Here is an 18,148-nt window from a genome sequence, read left to right as displayed (position 1 = left end):
TTTTTTCTTTTGGTGATAGTAATTTTTTAAAATACTTATTTAGAGAGAAAGAGCATGAGCAGGGGAGGGGCAGAGAGAGAGAATCCCAAGCAGGCTCTGCACTGACAGCAGTGATGTGGTGGGGCTCAATCTCATGATTTGTGAGATCATGACCTGAGCCAAAATCAAGAGTTGGACACATGAGGTGCCTGGGTGGGTCAGTCGGTTGGCTCAGGTCATGATCTCATGGTCTGTGGGTTCCAGCCCCACATTGGGCTCTGTGCTGACATCTCAGAGCCTGGAGCCTGCTTCAGATTCTGTGTCTCCCTCTCTGCCCCTCGACCACTCACTCTCTCTCTCTCTCTCTCTCTCTCTCTCAAAAATCAACATTAAAAAAAATTAAGAGTCAGGCACTTAACCAACTGAGGCACCTGACCTCTGGTGATAATAATTTTTAAAAGATATCCTTAATTTTTGTTCTGATATTTGGGTGATAAAAATCAGGAGAACGAAATAAAGGTCAATGTGGGAATGGTGTGGTATGTGGGGCATCTGGCTGGAATTCTGATGCCCCTCTGGAGGTCCTTCATGGTCAGGGGTAGACATGAGCACCCATATTCCAAGGGGTTACTGTGATACAGGCCTTATCAGAGAAGCACCAAACTCACATTCCAGAGAGGCCAGGCGGGGCACTTATCTGAGCTCAGTGAGCTGTGTGGAGTCTATAGTGAACCTGACAGCAGAAGCCTCTGCTGTGGCCACCATTCAATTCAGCTCCGGGCTATAGTGCTCTTGCGGGTGCATAGACCAGGAGTTGCTAAAAATTCTAATTGGGAGAATCCAGATTTTTATGTAAAATGAAGCCATCCCAATCAGGCAAAGGAGCTGGGGCACTAATGCTGGTGTGCAATGGCCCAGGGATTGGGTGAAGTGGGAGAGGTCAATCTATTTGAAGGGAAGCTAAGAACTGTGCTCATTCCACACACCATACCCTGTGGATGTGGCAGACGGTAGTTGTCCTCTGGAGTGCCACTGCTAAGGGTTATCAACCATGCGTGTGTCTAAACTAGGGGTCTCAAACACAAAAGTCTTTAGAAGTCAGGCAAGAATGAAAGCCCAGGGCTGTGGTTCTATAACTGTACTGCTCAGGCAAATCACAGGCCCAAGCACGGTTAGTGGCCCCTAAAGCTCTTCTGGAACCTATTTATGTATTTGACCTGTTCTTCCTCTTGAGCTAACACATTCCATATGTTAAACTACCTGTTATGTAGAGTAAATTAGGGGGGAAAAAAACCTCTTTGAAACTATTGGGAAATGGGGAAGAGTAGAAGCTCTTAATTCCTTCCTGTAGTTAGGGGTTTGATGAGTGTGTGTATACGCACACACAATTAGGTCTCACAAATCACTTGAACATACTTTGTTTCAGTATTCTCAGTCTTTGGACTGTGGCTCACAGTGAGAAATGCAATTGACATCATCACCAAGTACACACACATATTGAGCCATATGAAGTCAACAATATGCTACCCTCTTGATCTATAAAATGGCAATTTTACATGGTTCAACCTAACAATAATGCAAACAAAAGTTTCATGCAAAAATATTTGCCCTTGCTTTTTGTGGTACTCATTTATTATTTTAAATGCTGGTTGCAGTACACTAAATTCATTTCATTACCACTACCACTAATGGGTCAAACAAAACCAACAACTTTATTTAGTCTTCACAAAAATTTGTAAGGAAAGGAAGTATCACTCTCCCATCCCCTTCAAAACAACCCGATGTTTATTCCAGGGAGGAATCGATTACCCCAGGAGCTCCTATTAACTGACCACTTACTCTATGCTTCAGCCTTTATCTCATGTAATTTGCATTAAGAACCTCAGCGGATGGGTACCAACAATGAGGAATATGATGGGAGTTTGGAGAGGTCGAACCCTTATTTCCAGGCGCAGGCTAGAAAGGGGCTGATTGCAGATTTGAGTAATTTCTGTAACTGCAAAGCCCAAGCAAGATATTTTCACGGCCTTGGAGCTGAGATCCAGACCCAAACCCTGAACCTGGGCTTTGCAGCGCTCCAGTTCTAACCGTCCACCCCTTCGTGGGCTTTCCATAGAAGGGTAAGGGTGTGTGTGTGTGTGTGTGTGTGTGTGTGTGTGTGTGCGCGCGCGTGTGTGCGTTTGTGTGCGCGGGCGCCTGTGTGTGCGCGAGCGCATGCTGGCTGGCTGGCTTATTTGCTGAAACTTTCTGTCTGGCTCTATTTTTTCCCAGGCCTTTGCACTGGCGGTAGGGTGGGCTTTATCCCCGGGACAACCCCCTCCCCCAGCCCAGCCCGCAGCTGGAAGTCTTCACTGATCTTCATCTCGTCTCCCTGCCCCCTTCGGGGACTGGGAGGCCGACTGTCTCCCCCCGGTCTTTTCCAGATGTATGTCTGCCAAAGATCCCTCCAGTATAGAGGATGATGAATGAGGACCGGGGAGCCGTTCTGGTGGGAAAGTGTCGTTGCCTGGAAAAAAGAGGGAAAGGGAAAGGAAGTCGGGGGGAGGGGAAGGGTTGGAGCAGCGGGGAAGCGACAAGTCTGGACGCCAGGGACCCAAGCCTCCTCGGCTCAGCCAGTAAATTTTGCCTCCCTTAGGAAGGCGTGGGGAAGTGCTCCAATCCCTGCACTCCCTTGGAATTTGGGCTGCATTATATCATTTTTACTGCAACACGCACAATCCACTCAGGAACTACCCCAGTGTTTGCTTCCAGCCCTTCTAATGCCGGGTTTCTAGTGCTGCTCGCATTTCTCCGCGGGACTGAACTCCGGTCCACTCCCAGGCTTCCCCTCAGCAGGTTCCTCCCAATTCTCTCCACCATTCTCCGGTCAGGGGGGCGGAGTCGTACCTCCTCTCCTGTTCCTTTAAGAGGCGTCGGCTCCTCCCCTTTCGGAGTCGCCGTCTGACGCGGGATGACAGCAGCGAGTTCGGTATGTCTATGCAAATAAGCGCTCCCTGTGGGCCAATGGGGAGCGGAGGTGCCGGAACCACGGACCAATGCGGCGGGGGCGCAGGGGCTCACCATATAAGGAGCGGCCTCGCCATAAAAGGAAACATTGTATCTCTTTATATGGGGGGAAGGGTCGGGGGATCCCTCCGCCGCCAGCGCGTGGTCCCGGCCCCCTCCACCCGCCGTCTCGGCCGCGGCCAGCAGCCCCTGCCCCCCGGGGGACGCTGACGGCCGCCGGGCGCGCCGCCCTAGCATACGGACAGGGGGCGCTCCGAGCGGCCTGGGGCAACCCGGGCCACAGGGGCAGGAAAGTGAGGGCCCAGGTCGGCCCGGGCGTGCAGGGGCCCCGGGTTCGCAGCGGCGGCGGCGGCGGCAGCGATAGAGGCTCTAGTAGCAGCGGGAGTGCCGGGTTGAGCCGGGAAGCCGATGGCGGTGGCGGCGGCGGCTCCGATTCCTCGCTGACTGCCCGTCCGCCCTCCTGCATTGAGCGCCATGTTACCGAGCCAAGCTGGGGCCGCGGCGGCGCTGGGCCGGGGCTCGGCCCTGGGGGGCAGCCTGAACCGGACCCCGACGGGGCGGCCGGGAGGTGGCGGCGGCGGCGGCGGGACTCGCGGGGCTAACGGGGGCCGGGTTCCCGGGAACGGCGCGGGGCTCGGGCCGGGCCGCCTCGAGAGGGAGGCTGCAGCAGCAGCGACAACCACCCCGGCGCCCACCGCGGGGGCCCTCTACAGCGGCAGCGAGGGCGACTCGGAGTCGGGTGAGGAGGAGGAGCTGGGCGCGGAGCGGCGCGGCCTGAAGCGGAGCCTGAGCGAGATGGAGCTCGGCGTGGTGGTCGGTGGGCCCGAGGCGGCGGCGGCGGCCACCGGGGGCTATGGGCCGGTGAGCGGCGCGGTGAGCGGGGCCAAGCCGGGTAAGAAGACTCGGGGCCGCGTGAAGATCAAGATGGAGTTCATCGACAACAAACTGCGGCGCTACACGACCTTCAGCAAGAGGAAGACGGGCATCATGAAGAAGGTACCGGGCCAGGAGGCTGGCCGGCCACCGGGGACACGGAGGGTGGGGACGCGCAGGGGGAGCCCGGGAGGAAGGCAGAGCCGAGGCGGAGGTGAGAGGCGGCGAGTCTGCAGGAGCTGTGTGGGAGGGTATAGCTGTTACCCCAGGAGGGCGAGAGGGGAGGGGCGCTAAGGAAATGTGGGGAGAGGGGAGATGCCGCGAACGTCCAGAGAAGAGGGGAAAGGCACCGAGGTGGGAGTGACGGGCGCGAGAGAGGAACGGGGCCCTTGCGGAGTGAAGGGGTGAAGAGTGGTTGTGGGAAGCTTGGAGGCTGCTTGGAAGGTGGTTAATGAGACGCGGGGGTCACTAGATCCAATGCCTTCTGGTGTTCGGGGGAGGGTGCTGGAAAAGCAGGGGGCCAAGGGAAGGTATGGAGGTGAAGAGGCTGAAGCTCTGTAACAACAATGAGCCAGCATGTGTGGGAAGAAGGTGGGCACCACAAGAGTAGTGCTGGCTGGAAGGACTGACAGGTATGATGACCGAATGGGGCTTAAGAGCCCCAGGTAAGGGAGCAAGGCAGGAGAACTGATGCTGCCCTGAGCAGCAGGGACTGAGTCGAGCGATGGCCATGTGTCTTCCTTTGCATCCACTGGAAACCCGCACACTCTCTGCAGGACAGACTTCAGAACCATCTGCCTTTGGGACAAGTGGTGTTTCCAGCCCTAGGGAGAATCTGTGCATGGAGTTTGGGGGGAAGGCAGGGAGGTTTGCAGAGGTACCTAGAAATTCTTCCTCTTCCAGCCAGCAATCCAGTCAATAGGGATGAAGAAAGGAGCCGTCTTGAGGTGTAGAAGATATGGGAAGGGGTGGAAGCAGGTGAACTGGGAAACAAGCTAGAACCCTGGGGACATTGGATAGTGTTTATTTCTGTCCCCTATAGAAACTAGAGCTGCTTCCAAGGTGGGTTGTGGAACTTTTGGGAGAGTAAGGATACCATCCATGGGGCCACCCTTGGTTTCTTTCCTGGGCTCATGGAAGGGTGGTAGCTGCTAATCTAGCCCCCGTCTCCTCTCCCATCATTCCAGATGCTACTGCATCAAGACAAAGAAAGAAAAAAGGGGGTAGCACAGTATTATAGGGCAGAAGGACAAATGGCAGCAGGTTAGGGCTTGTGTGGTTTCTGGGAAGAAACATGGGACAGCTTAGAACTTACGTGGTGTGGCCCCTTATCCCTAATGCGACTTACAGTGTGATAGCAACTTCAGTTTGGTTCCTGTGACAGTGAAGAGTGGGTGAGAGCCCTCTCTCCATGAGGCTCTTGGCACTAAGCTGTAGTCAGGAGCAGCTACCTGCCCCCTGCCACCCCAAGTCCCCTGAGGTTATATATTCTGTCACTAGGGGGCTGTGACTGTGCCTGAGGTATCTGCAGGTCAGTGGCTGCTCCTCAGAGGAGGAGCATGGTAGTTCTTCTGCTCTCCAGCTCACTTCCAGATATCTTGATAGACCCTTTCCCTGCCCCAGTCACTGGAGAGGAAGGTCCCTGGGGGACAGGGGGGGCGGACAGGGGGTTGAGATCACTGTGTATTTCTTTTCTTCCCTACTTCCCAAGGAAGGTAGAGAGAAATAGTTTGGCTGACCTACCCATCTCCTCCCCCCTACCCCCAGGCCTATGAGCTGTCCACGCTGACAGGGACACAGGTGCTGTTGCTGGTGGCCAGTGAAACAGGCCATGTGTATACCTTTGCCACCCGCAAACTGCAGCCAATGATCACCAGTGAGACTGGCAAGGCACTGATTCAGACCTGCCTCAACTCGCCAGACTCTCCACCCCGTTCAGACCCCACCACAGACCAGAGAATGAGTGCCACGGGCTTTGAAGAGACAGACCTCACCTACCAGGTGTCGGAGTCCGACAGCAGTGGGGAGACCAAGGTGTGTTTGGGTCGCCTATCTGAGGGGAAGGAAGGGGAGGGACTTCACCGGCAGAGAGGGGAGGGGGGTCCCCGTCTCTCCCTCACTCAGGATAGGTGCCCACCGAGGTGGGATGGAGCCGGGTTAGTGCCCCTCATCCTAGGGGACAGGTGTCCATCCTCGCCATCCTGACAGGAGGCCGGCCCCCTAGATAAGCGGGCGGCCTCCGTGCCCTTATAAGGCCGGCTCCGGCTCCAGGCCGGCCTCCCGCCTGCAGCCCGCCCGCCTGGCAGGGCCCTTGCATTCCTCCCGCCAGCTGTCTCCCTGCTGGGGGCGGGGGCGTAGCTTAGCCCTGCCCTCGCAGCGGGCTGAGTTGCCAGGGAGTAGGAAGGAAGCACTCGTGGGCTCCAGGGTCCTGGGAACCCAGCACTGTCGACAGGCGGGCTCGTTGACTGGGCTGGAGACTACCTTACTAGCCAGCCGCCTACCTCTTCAGGATGTCCGGGCCTGGGCACGTTTAGGGAGTGTATTCGCTGCTGCTAGGGATGCTGGCCCTAGTTACGCCTCCCCCTTCCTCTTCCCGGTAAGGAGAGGGGGCGGGGCTTCCTCCATTGCTCCTCTGGGGAGCCCCACCTTCCGGGTGGCCCTTCACTAACTGGCCAATCGGAGGAAGCGGCACTGTTTGCCTTAGCAACGCCTTCGCCAATCAGAGGCTTCGAGCTCAGCTGCCTAGCAAACATCCCGCACTGACCCACCCCCAGTATTTGAACCCCCTCAGTTCTCTGGGCTTGGTTCTCAGTCTGTGGCTTCCTCCTTCCCCTTCTAAGAACAAAGGCTCGCTGAGGGGAGGGTCAGTGCTCCGGGATACCCCCTCTTACTGGCATATCATCTGTAATTGCAAACTCTTGAAGCAGTAGGGCTCATTTATTCCCAGGGAACTTTGTTGAAGGAATAAATTCCTTTGGTAGTTTAATAGGAGCGCCTATTTAATACGGGCTCAGTCGGTTGAGCATCTGACTCTTAATTTCAGCCCAGGTCACTATCTCCTGGTTAGTGAGATAAAGCTCTGCCTCAGGCTTCGGGCTGACAACCTGCTTGGGATTCTCTCTCTCTGCCCTTCCCCCATGTGCACACGTGCTCTCTCAAAATAAATAAATAAACAAACATAAAAATAATAATAAATTATGTATTTAAAAAATTCCATTGATAGTTTAAATCGTTAAGTATTTGGCATGAGTGCTTAATTGCCAAACACCCAAGATCTCTCTGAAACCCTAAATTCCCTGAAAAACTCTTGTCCCTATCTCAGAAGCCTGGCAAATCAGAGCTGGAAAGATTTTTTAAAGGACATAGTAGCCCAGCCCCCTCATGTTTACAGAAGAGGAGAACTGAGGCTCGGAAAGAGGAAGTGATTTCCCCAGGGTCACATAGATGATTACTGCCAGAGCCGGGAATAGACCCCTGTGTCCTGGTCCCCCAGCCGATGTGATTTACCACAGTTCACTGGGGCAGAGAATTCGGGGAATTGGGATGGTATCCTCAGCAGAGCAGCAAATACTTACTGCTCTTTTTAGGTGTCAGGAACTTTATGTGTGTTAACCTATTAATCTTCACAACACCTATGGGGGTAGGTCTTCTCCTTTTACAGACGGGAAACTGAAGTTCAGCAGCTCAGTAACTTGCCCAGGGGTCAGACGGCAGGTAAATGGCAGAGCTGGGGTTTGAACCCAAGCTCACTGGTTCCAGTCTGGGTTGTGTCACGCCACACAAAGCTTCTGCAGGGGCAGGGTCCGGTAGAGGCTCACTGCTGCATCTTTCCTCTGGGTGTAGGACACACCGAAACCCGCGTTCACAGTCACCAACCTGCCGGGTACCACCTCCACCATCCAAACAGCACCCAGCACCTCTACCACCATGCAAGTCAGCAGCGGCCCCTCCTTCCCCATCACGAACTACCTGGCACCAGTGTCTGCTAGCGTCAGCCCCAGTGCTGTCAGCAGTGCCAACGGGACTGTGCTGAAGAGTACAGGCAGTGGCCCTGTCTCCTCCGGAGGCCTCATGCAGCTGCCTACCAGCTTCACCCTCATGCCCGGTGAGTCAAGTCACAAGGGGCAAACTGAGCGTGCCAAGAGTGGGTTTAGGGCTGGCACAAGGAGAACCTCTTTCCCTGCTAGAAGGAGGGTGGGCAGGGGCCAGAGCCTGAGAGAAGCCTCTTATATCTCACTGGTAGGCACACCCTTCCCCACTGGGACCGCTATTATCCTTGTCAATAAGTTTCAACCATACTCTCTGGCCTTGTCTAGCTAGCCCCGCCCTGTGCCCCCCACTGCCACAGGGACCATAGACATTCCACCAGTTCCCTACCTTGAGTGGAGGATAGGTCATGTCCTTGATGGTTCAGTGCTAGCTCCTATGTCAACCAAGGAGGCAGAGGCAAGGCCTGGGGTGGGAGGAGGAGGGAAGGGCACGAGCAGAGGGCAGAAACCCATGGAGACAAGATTCAGGACACAAAGGGCCTGTTTAGCTCCCAGGAAAGATAGCTATGGGAGTTGGGGAGCAGTGTGCCAGACCCTGGGCCTAGGGTTGTTTGTGGGTACTTGGTGCAGGTGGTGGATGGGTAGGACAGAACATGAGTAAGTCTCTGTGTCTCATAGGTGGGGCAGTGGCCCAGCAGGTCCCAGTGCAGGCCATTCAGGTGCACCAGGCCCCACAGCAAGCGTCTCCCTCTCGCGACAGCAGCACAGACCTCACGCAGACCTCCTCCAGCGGGACAGGTATAGCTCAAAACTCTCACCTCCCTGCCCTGCCTCATTCATGAGGCCTAGCAGCAAAGTGCCCAGCAATATCCCTCCTATAACTAAGGTCTGAGAATTTCTTAATGTGGAGATGGAGGCATTTGGCTTAACCCTTATTCTAATCCTTATGGGAAATTCAGGTGAGGATGGCTGGGTTTGGAATCCTGCCCTGTGGTAGGGCTATGGATTCCAGGAAGAAATTAGGGAGCATTGAGGCCATGCTTCTCTTCATTCAGATGAGAAGCTGGAGGCCCAGAAAGAAGTTACTTGCCCAAAGACACATGTTTGCTTAATTATCAGGAAAGATTTATAAAGCAGTTTCCTTGTGGGAGGGTATCCTAGGTTCTGAGTAGCTGTAATTCCTCTTGGTGTCTCTAGTCATTTCAGAAATGATGAGACACTTTCAAAATAAAATTAATTTTAAGTTCTTGTTAGTGACAGTCTTGTTACACAAGGTGTGGTCTATGGACAGAAGCCTAGCATCATCTGGGAGCTTGATAGAAATGCAGACTCTTAAGTCTTACCCCAAACCTACTGAACTAGAATCTGCTTTTTAACAAGATCCCAGGTGACCTTATGCACGTTAACGTTTGATGTTTAAAAGATGAGTTTGTTAGCCACACGTTTAGAAAGAGGGAGAAGTGAGAACAAATAAAAATGGGATAATGGAACCCCCTGAAAAGGGAGTATGTGAGTTTCCTTAGAGTGGGTCAGTCATTGTAATCTTTGTTTTTCCCAGGGCCTTAGGGTCTTGGAACAAAGAATTCAGCAGATAGACAATTGAATGGTACAATGTGATAGGATACAATTAAAGGTTGGTGCTCTTGTGTTCAAGAAAAAAATAAGGCTTTTCTTAGTTGATGAAAGGGAGCAGAGGAATGAGTCTTCTCCCACTTCTGACCTGGGAAGTGGCATGAGGGCTCTGGAGTCCTGGAATTCCTGGGAGTGGGATGGGGGCCAGTGCCAACCTCACAGATGTGTGTCTGTGTTTGCCAGTGACATTGCCCGCCACCATCATGACGTCATCCGTGCCCACAACTGTGGGCGGCCACATGATGTACCCTAGTCCCCATGCGGTGATGTATGCACCCACCTCGGGCTTGGCTGATGGCAGCCTCACCGTGCTCAATGCCTTCTCCCAGGCGCCATCCACCATGCAGGTGTCCCACAGCCAGGTCCAGGAACAAGGTGAGTTGTGGGGTGGGGCTGAGAAAAGGAGGACCATTTCCTCCCTTATATACCCACATACTCAAATGGTCCCCCACATATACACCTAGGTGTACACATTCACATACACAAACTAGGATGTCCACACATATACCTACACACACACACACACACACACACACACACACACGGTTGCTTGCACATATATTTTGACACCCATAGCTGTTCACTAGGCTACATGTGCACTCTTGAAAACGCATACCTACATGCACACATGGACACGGACACATTTGGACACTCACCTTTGGGCACGTACGTCTGAGACTTACCGGGTCACTTGTGCATTTATCATCACTTCTCCGATAATCTGGAAGTTTCACTTGAGCAGGCGATTTGAGTATCTTTTGTGGTTTCCCACTGCAGGTGGTGTCCCCCAGGTGTTCCTGACGGCACCATCTGGGACAGTGCAGATCCCTGTTTCTGCAGTTCAGCTTCACCAGGTAGGTGGGGGGCACCCTTCACCCCATGCCAGCCAGCCAGCCATTTCTTTATCTTGACCTTGGGGATTCAATTTACCTATTGGTCAAAGCCAAGATCCCTAGTCAGGAGGCCTGTTTTCCTGGTCAGGCCTGTGGTGGACAGGCAGGCAAGCAGTGGGAGCTTCCCCTGGCTGGTCCCTCTTCCTTACACATCCTTTTCCCTCCAGATGGCTGTGATAGGGCAGCAGGCTGGGAGCAGCAGCAACCTCACCGAGTTACAGGTGGTGAACCTGGACGCCGCCCACAGCACCAAGAGTGACTGATCCGCCCTGCCGCCCTGGACAGATGGCCCAAGGGATGGCACCACTTATTTATTGTTGCCTTTTCACGTTTTCTTTACACACACGTTGACGGGCCGCAGGAGGGAGGCAGGGAGGAGGAGTGGGCAGCCACGGGACTGAGCCCTCTCACTCCAGCCAAAGAAATGGGCCAGCCTGCCCTCCACCCCGTCCTCCCTCACCCTCCCCTCCTAGCTCCACCTCCCATTTTCTGTTGATGGTGGGGCTGTCCTCCCGCCTCAGACTCCCCTTGCCAGCTTGGCTCCATGTTTGCCATGAGTATTAGCTTATCCAATGGGACCGTGCCCCACCTTCCCACACACAGGCCTCTGTGGGACTAGGCACTGTGTTCCCCCTGAGGAAGCAGTTGGGGTCCTCTCCCAGCCTTGCTGACTCTGTGTCAGCCCTGTGTCTGTCACAGGCTGGACAAAAAGAGCCCTACCCCTGCCCCTCAGGGAGCCACCTGGGGAGATGGGGCTTCTTCCCTCACGCTGCCGCCCCGTTGTCTCTGCAGCTCCTGAGAACTGGGCCTGTGCACAGAGCAGGTTTCTGGGGCCATCTGCCCTGCCCTGCCTTGCCAATCCCCTTGGGACTCCAGGGACTCCCGGGTTGGAGGGAACCACCAGTGTTCCCTCTCACCCTGTCTTCCCCCCCTCTCCTCCCAGCTGCTTTACTTAAAGTTGATTTTGAACTTTTTATTTGAGGAGACGAAGTGAAAACAAATCTATAAATATATATTTTTAAAATATTTAAACTTTTTTTTATGGCGTTTTTCTCGTCCCCCTCCCTCCCCAAGCTCCCCTTCCCTGGGGAGCCCTGGGGCTCCCCGGAACTGGCTGGGCCTCTGGGGACAGAGCCACCCCATGAGCTCGGGGCCCACCAGTGTGTAGGGGAGATTCTGGGATTGCCCGGTCCTGGGTTGTTTCCAGGAGAAAACCGGGGGAGGGGCCCTCAGGCCATGCCCCAACGGGGTGGGGAGGGTGACCCACAGCCCTGGGTCTCTTTTTGCCCTTTAGGGCTGTTGCAAGGGAGAGGGAAGAGGGAGACCAAATGTGGGGGCGGGGGTGGGAGGGTGTCAGGTAGAGGCAACTGACTTCATTTGTGCCACACACATGGGCATTGCAGCCTTGCGCTCCCCCAGGCCTGCAGCTGCCTGGGGCCCAAGTTGCAGTGAGCAGGGTGGGGTCTGGGAGGGGGTGAGAGGCAGGAATGGGGGGCAGAAGAAATGGGAGCAGCTCTTGGGCTGAGTATAGAGATAGGGGAGCCAGAAATGGGCAGCTCTCCCAGGGAGTGAGCAGCTACTGTAACTTTTTTAAATTAAGACAAAAAGCCTTGAAGAAAATGACTTTATTTTTCTAAGTGTAACCTCAGTATTTATGTAATTTGTACAGGGGCCGTGCCCTACCCCACTCTGCCCGCTACGGGGTAGACCTTGAGGATGGGCCAGCATAGGGGGAGGGTCTTTTACCCTGTGTCAGAGCCTACCTTCAACCCCTATATCCAGAAAGGGAGCTTTTTTTCAGAACAGGGCAGCAGTTGGGGTGGAGTTTTATTAACCCCTGTGACTGCCTTCAGGAAGAACAATCCTGCTTCTGTGATTAGGTGAAGGGGTGGGGGAAGTTTTTGTGCACAGCCTAGTTATCAAGGGGATGATTTGCCGACATGTTTGAGAACCCCTGTAACCTCTAACCCCCATTGCTGTCTTGCCCCAGTTTGGGGTACCAAGATGGAAGTCACCATTCTGGGCTTTCTCCTGGAGATAGCTGGGGTTTATGGGTGGCTTACAAGGCTGGGGCATGGCAAATCAGGGGCCAGAGAGTGGGGGAGCTTGGGACTCAGGTCTGTAACTGCCCAGCCCCCTTTCTCTGCTCTTGTTTCACTCCACGATCATTCACTCACTCCCCACTCCCCCACCCAGGGAAGGAGACTGATGAATTCCTCCTCTCCTTCTCACGAAAGACAGACCCAGTGAGTGAATCAGGCAAAGTGCTTATAATGTGTGTTGTGTGAGCGTGGCCTTGGGAGAACATGTGTGTGTCAGGGATGAGGTGGCATTTATATGTGCAGCAACCCTTGGTGTTTCCCTTCCTTGGTGGCTCTGGAGTGCGTGTGTGTATGTGCGTGCGCGTGTGCATGTGTGTGCAAGTGTGTGTGCCTGAGTGTGTGTGTGTGCGTGTGTGTGTATGAATGTGGAGTGTGTATGTAAGTGGTTTCTACTTCCCCTGGGATGCTGACCCAGGAATAGTGGACATGGTCACAGTCCTATGTACAGAGCTTTCTTTTGTATTAAAAAAATACTCTTTCAATAAATGTATCATTTTTGTGCACAGACAGTGGGGTCTTTGCCTCCGTTTCTCCGTGTAGGGAGGGAGGGAAGAATGAAAAGGAATCAAACTCTAAACGTTGCTCTGAGATGCAAGCCTGGCTGCTTGATGAGAACAAGGGCAAAGCTAAGGGGTGCTTTGGGCTGCCCTGCGGCTTAATCTAAGGAACATTTCGGGGAACTGGAGCCTTTATCGTTGTGCATGGTTTTGTTAGGTGTTTAGGCCAACACACAGATGAGCCATATTAATTTATAGGTAAAGTGACTCAACCAAGCCAAAGCACTGCTTAAGGAGTTTGGGTTTGGGAAACTCATGGCCACGTGACCTCGTGAAAACTCAAAGGACAGCTCCGGGCTGAAGGTGTAGGTTTCTGGTGGATGGGGAAGCCGACCCACTGTATGCCAATGCTGCTTCCGAGGTGATGGAGGGAAAGCGCTGCGTACTTCTGCAACGAGGAGCAACGCTACAGCGAGCGCCGCCTCTGACTGCAGCGCGCCCCCAACGCAGCGACGCGGCCACTACGCATGCTCCACTCGCGCGCCCTTCCGCCACGCTCGACTGTGGGCCGCTGGGGGACCCGTAGAAGCCGGGCCGGGCCCTCCCTCGCCGTGTGACCCGGAAGGGAGCTGCTGAAGAGGCGGGGCCAGGACGGCGGGACCGGCCGCTGGCTCCCAGCGAGGGCCAAGCTGGGCGGTGGGAGGTGAGAGGAGGGTCCTGAGGCGACCCAGTCCCTGCCGCGTTCCCTTCCCGCTCCCAGACGCGGTCTCCGTGGGGTTGACGACGGGAGCCAGGTCTTGCTCTCTCAGATTCTCTCGGTCCTGTCAGCCTCCTCGGACCGCGCCCCCCCATCCTCACCCCGCCTCCTAAAGCCGTTCCGCTGCCCTAGTGGCCTCCGCCACCCCATGGTCTGCAAGCTTGGGCCTGACCTTCCTACACGCGTCTACCTGCTGTCTCATCCCCAGGTCCAAACCTCACCCCCACACCTCAGTTTACAGCTTCTGTTTTAGGCCCATGATAGTTCTGCTTCTACCCCCCACTTTAGCCCATCGGTTGTTTTACTTCACCCTGCTCATCCGTTGTCCATCGCTAAGTCACTTCCCTGCCTTGTCCCCCCAACCCCATCCCGACCCCCGCCACACTACCAGGACCCCTGCCCCCATTGAGGTCCACATCCCATGTTTCCCCTCTTCACGCTTTTCTTCTGTCGTCTTCTATCCCCGCCCGCCCCATTCCTACTCTTACCACTCCCCACTGTCCCCATTCTGCTTTATATCACACATACCTTTCCCTGATCACCAGCTTAGTCGTCTTCCCACTCCCATTTATCATCTTTTGGCTTAATGACTAAATTTATCTGAGGACTGCCCCTCCCTTCTCCAGCTAAGAATATTAGATTGTGTTTACTGAGCTCTCACGATGTGCTAGCGGCTGCTCTAGGTGCTTTACATACATGATCTTATTTAGTTTTTACCACAGCTTCATGGGGTGGGTATGAATACTGTTACCATGTTGAAGAGAAGGGAGCTGAGGTTCAGGGATGAAGCAACTTGTCCAAAAAATAATCACAGAATAAGTGAAAGAGCCAGAATTCGAAGTCACTCTTAATCTGACTCTCCTCTGTGCCATATTGCGTCTCTAATATCTTCATCATCTCCTGACCTTATTTCCTACCCTTCAACTCCATGATCACCATCTCCATATTTATGAACCTCACCCTACATACAGCTTAAGTGCCAGGTGGGTCCTGGTCTTTTTTCCTATAATATAATCTGGCCCCTTCAGCCCCTCTCCTGCTCACAATACTCTGATACACTTTCCCATCCAGTCATCTGGATGTGGGTGCCCACTGCCCAGCCTCCGTTGTCTGTTTTCTCTATCTGCTATGGCCCACTCGTTTATATCCACATTCCAGCTTTATGCTGTCATTTTTACTCCCTCCTACCCCTCCTGCATCCTGACTATCCACATTTGTTCTGCCCCACTGTCTCCCATGCTGCTGTCCTGTCTGCCCACCCATGTTATCCTTCTAAGTCTTGATCTGTAGCCCTCAGCCATACTGCTCTTCTGCTCAGACTGTCCTGCTTAACTGTCATTCTTTTTGTTACCCTTTTCTTCTTATCCTCTCTTGTAACCTCTTCCATCTCTTAAACCCCTTCGTTTCATCCTGTTGTTGTTTCCACTGCATTCTCCTTCCTTATAAATCCCAAAGTATGTTCACGTTATATATTTCATCCTATGCTTGGCTTTTTCTATTTGGCCTGTAACTTCCACCCTGCACCCAATCTATGTCTCAAGGTTCCACCCCGTCGGTGTAGTCTTTTCCGTTGCCCTCATTACCTTTATCTTTCTCCTTCTGTGTCCCAGGAGGTCAGGATGGTGGGGGAACGGCGCACTGGGGACGTCATGGTGCCCTTGGGGCCCCGGCTGCAGGCATATCCTGAAGAGCTTATTCGACAGCGGCCTGGGCATGATGGGCATCCTGAATACCTCATCCGATGGAGTGTTCTGAAGTGTGGGGAAGTGGGCAGAGTGGGTGTGGAAGAGGGTAGGACAGAGCACATCCTCATGTGGCTGTCAACCCCCGAAGTCTACGCCAACTGCCCCATGCTGTTAGGTGAGCGGGCTCTATCTAAGGGACCTCAGCATGAACAAGCTGGGGGTTCAGGAAGCTTTTCCTGCGATCCCGGAGGTCTGGATGACACAGCAATGGGAGAGATGGAGGCTGATGTGCGGGCACTGGTGCGCAGGGCTGCCAGGCAGCTGGCAGAAGGTGGGACCTCGAGCCTCACAGCTGCTGTGCTCCACACCATCCATGTGCTCAGTGCCTATGCCAGCATTGGGCCCCTCACTGGGGTCTTCAGGGAGACAGGAGCCCTGGACCTGCTTATGCACATGTTATGCAACCCTGAGCCTCAGATCCGTCGGAGTGCTGGCAAGATGCTGCAGGCTCTGGCAGCCCACGATGCTGGTAAGAGACAGTCAGGGGAAGAAGGAAAGTACTGGAGAAATTGGGGCCAGGAGGAGTAAAAACAGAAAGAGGAGGGATTGCCCAACTCTGTAAGAACTCCTAGTTCTTGAATTGCTGAATACCAATTCAATGCAAAAAAAAAAAAAAAAAAAAGGAGTATAAATTAATAAACTATTACAGGTATATAAATAGGAAAAAATAATAGTACCTGGTTTATCTGTCCATTCTCAGTGCAGTGGCAGAGAAGAGACTAGGGTAGGTTTATATTTTTAAGTGGTAGGTTGGAATTTGTTGATTGTGAAATCAGTTTGGTGGGTTACAACCAACACTTTTTAACGTAGAATAACTAGTAGGTAGCACTTGGCAAGATAAGTTATGTGGCATTAAATATATGTTTCAGTTGTACGTATGTGTATTTATACCAGGTTACCAAGTAAAATGTATATACCTTCCTGGGAGAGTCTCAGTCGCAAAGAAGTTTGAAGGCCCCTGGGGTAGGAGATAGATAGTTTAGGAAAGGCAGGGGAAGTATTGGGGATTGAGAAGATACAGACTGGGTATGGATTACAGGGAGTCGGGCTCACGTCCTTCTGTCACTGAGCCAGCAAGATGGCATCGAGCAGCACATGGATTTTGACAGCCGCTATACTTTGCTGGAGCTGTTTGCAGAGACCACATCCTCTGAGGAACACTGCATGGCCTTTGAGGGCATTCATCTGCCTCAGGTACTCTGGCAGCTATGGGGGAAATGCTGTGTACAAGGCCTAGGACGTCACTTCTGAAAATGTGGTTCGGGATTATGCGTCCGCACCAGAGCCACTTGGGGAGCTTGTTAAAATGAAGGTTCAAGCTTGCCTCCCCACTCAGAATTTCTGAGATTAGACCCCAGGAACTCCTTGTGTGTTACATAAATCACAGTTTGAGACCTACAAGTGTGGGGATAAGGCATTTAAATTTTTCTGTAGAACATGATATTGTGGGGAAAGGAGAGGGGCTGAAGCTGGGAAAAGATGCACCTACACCACGGACTGTGTCCTACAGATCCCAGGAAAGCTGCTCTTCTCCCTGGTGAAACGTTACCTATGTGTCACCTCCCTGCTGGATCAGCTGAATAACAGTCCAGAGCCAGGGGCTGGAGACCGAGGCTCCCTGTCCCCAAGGGAGTTCAGCCGGGAGAAAGGCCGGGGGCAGCGGGAGCTGGAGTTCAGTATGGCTGTGGGCAGCCTCATCTCAGAGCTGGTGCGGAGCATGGGCTGGGCCCGGAACCTCAGCGAACAGAGCACGTCATCACCGCGGCCAACGCGGTCCATCTTTCAGCCCTGCGTTTCAGGCCCTAGTCTTTTGCTCCCTGCCATGGTTGCCACCCCTAGAAAGCAAGAACGGGCCTTCCGTCAGCGCTCTGAATTCTCGAGTCGCTGTGGCTATGGTGAGTATGTGCGAGAGACGCTGCAGGCCGGGATGCGAGTTCGCATGCTGGATGACTACGAGGAGGTCAGCGCTGGGGACGAGGGCGAGTTCCGGCAAAGCAACAATGGCGTGCCCCCTGTGCAGGTGAGCAAGGGCAGAGGTCATGTGTGGGACACTGTTGGGGATCTAGGTGGAAAGGTATAGGTGGGGCTTCCAAGTAGGGGGCTCTCTGGCAGGCCACCCATGGAGAAAACCCCCAAGGGGATTAGAATGGTTAAAGGGGGTTGGGAAAATTTGGAGGGCTGAGAAAATCTAGTGGGAGTGGGTGGGCTATGAGGCCAAGCAGACTCACACCCGGGAAACACAGCTGATATATAGAGCCATGGAGTTGGCTGGGAGGGAGTGTCAGAGCAGAGGCCATCAAGGTCAGGAGGAGATGAGAGGCAGGGCCCACCCTTTGGAGAGTGGAGTCTTTTGCCATACAGAGGCTTTCTGAAGCTTAGTCAGGTGTGTATCTGAGGACTGTGTGCCCAGCCTTATCCTCTCAAGCCTGCACCGCCCAGGGGTCAGAAGCCAATTCGTCCTTCTTTCTTCTTCCCTCCATACCAGGTCTTCTGGCAGTCAACAGGCCGCACCTACTGGGTGCACTGGCACATGCTGGAGATCTTGGGCCCTGAGGAAGCTGCTGAGGATGCGGCTTCAGGAGCTGTGGAGAAGGGGGCAGGGGCTCCTCTGCTGGGCACAGGTGAGCCTTAGAGGGCACATGGACAGCATGTCTTTGAACAGAGGAGTAGGACTG

General features: G+C 53.8%; 3 protein-coding genes across 13 annotated transcripts in view; 2 read left to right on the top strand and 1 right to left on the bottom strand.

Annotated features, from left to right (window-relative positions):
* Nucleotides 1–1,668: 1,668 nt before the first annotated feature.
* On the bottom strand, nucleotides 1,669–3,222 carry LOC109271389 (uncharacterized). The gene is made up of 2 exons (XM_053904996.1): nucleotides 2,866–3,222; nucleotides 1,669–2,485 (listed from the first exon to the last, which is right to left on the bottom strand). The coding sequence occupies exons 1-2, from the start codon at nucleotides 3,220–3,222 to the stop codon at nucleotides 2,237–2,239; spliced, it is 606 nt and encodes a 201-aa protein (XP_053760971.1). The 3' UTR covers nucleotides 1,669–2,236.
* SRF (serum response factor) lies at nucleotides 3,112–12,983 on the top strand. 2 transcript variants are annotated; one of them, XR_008423078.1, is made up of 8 exons: nucleotides 3,112–3,981; nucleotides 5,626–5,892; nucleotides 7,702–7,963; nucleotides 8,526–8,645; nucleotides 9,663–9,854; nucleotides 10,257–10,333; nucleotides 10,540–11,814; nucleotides 11,854–12,983. XR_008423078.1 is itself a non-coding variant. In XM_019457185.2 (7 exons), the coding sequence occupies exons 1-7, from the start codon at nucleotides 3,460–3,462 to the stop codon at nucleotides 10,633–10,635; spliced, it is 1,536 nt and encodes a 511-aa protein (XP_019312730.1). In that variant the 5' UTR covers nucleotides 3,112–3,459; the 3' UTR covers nucleotides 10,636–12,983. The 2 variants fall into 2 exon arrangements, 1 of the variants encoding a protein (XP_019312730.1); XM_019457185.2 differs by having other exon boundaries at nucleotides 10,540–12,983.
* A 562-nt stretch (nucleotides 12,984–13,545) lies between these two features.
* The window catches only part of CUL9 (cullin 9), a 37,314-nt gene continuing 32,711 nt past the window's right edge, over nucleotides 13,546–18,148 (top strand). For 7 of the 10 annotated variants that reach the window (XM_053904995.1, XM_019457188.2, XM_019457193.2 and 4 more), the window contains exons 1-5: nucleotides 13,547–13,674; nucleotides 15,339–15,942; nucleotides 16,513–16,667; nucleotides 16,984–17,493; nucleotides 17,959–18,094. In XM_053904995.1, coding sequence (XP_053760970.1) covers nucleotides 15,348–15,942; nucleotides 16,513–16,667; nucleotides 16,984–17,493; nucleotides 17,959–18,094 — 1,396 coding nt within the window. In that variant the 5' untranslated portion in view covers nucleotides 13,547–13,674; nucleotides 15,339–15,347. Of the gene's footprint in view, nucleotides 13,675–13,746; nucleotides 13,766–15,338; nucleotides 15,943–16,512; nucleotides 16,668–16,983; nucleotides 17,494–17,958; nucleotides 18,095–18,148 lie in introns of those variants that run through there. The other 3 variants (XR_002082054.2, XR_002082053.2, XM_053904993.1) reach the window with 2 other exon arrangements.

This window comes from Panthera pardus, unplaced genomic scaffold (genome assembly GCF_024362965.1).
Source record: "Panthera pardus isolate Hobbes unplaced genomic scaffold, ASM2436296v1 HiC_scaffold_17, whole genome shotgun sequence".
Classification (NCBI taxonomy): Eukaryota; Metazoa; Chordata; class Mammalia; order Carnivora; family Felidae; genus Panthera; species Panthera pardus.
Note: the sequence above shows the minus strand (reverse complement) of the source record. Positions and strands in the feature narration are given on the sequence as shown.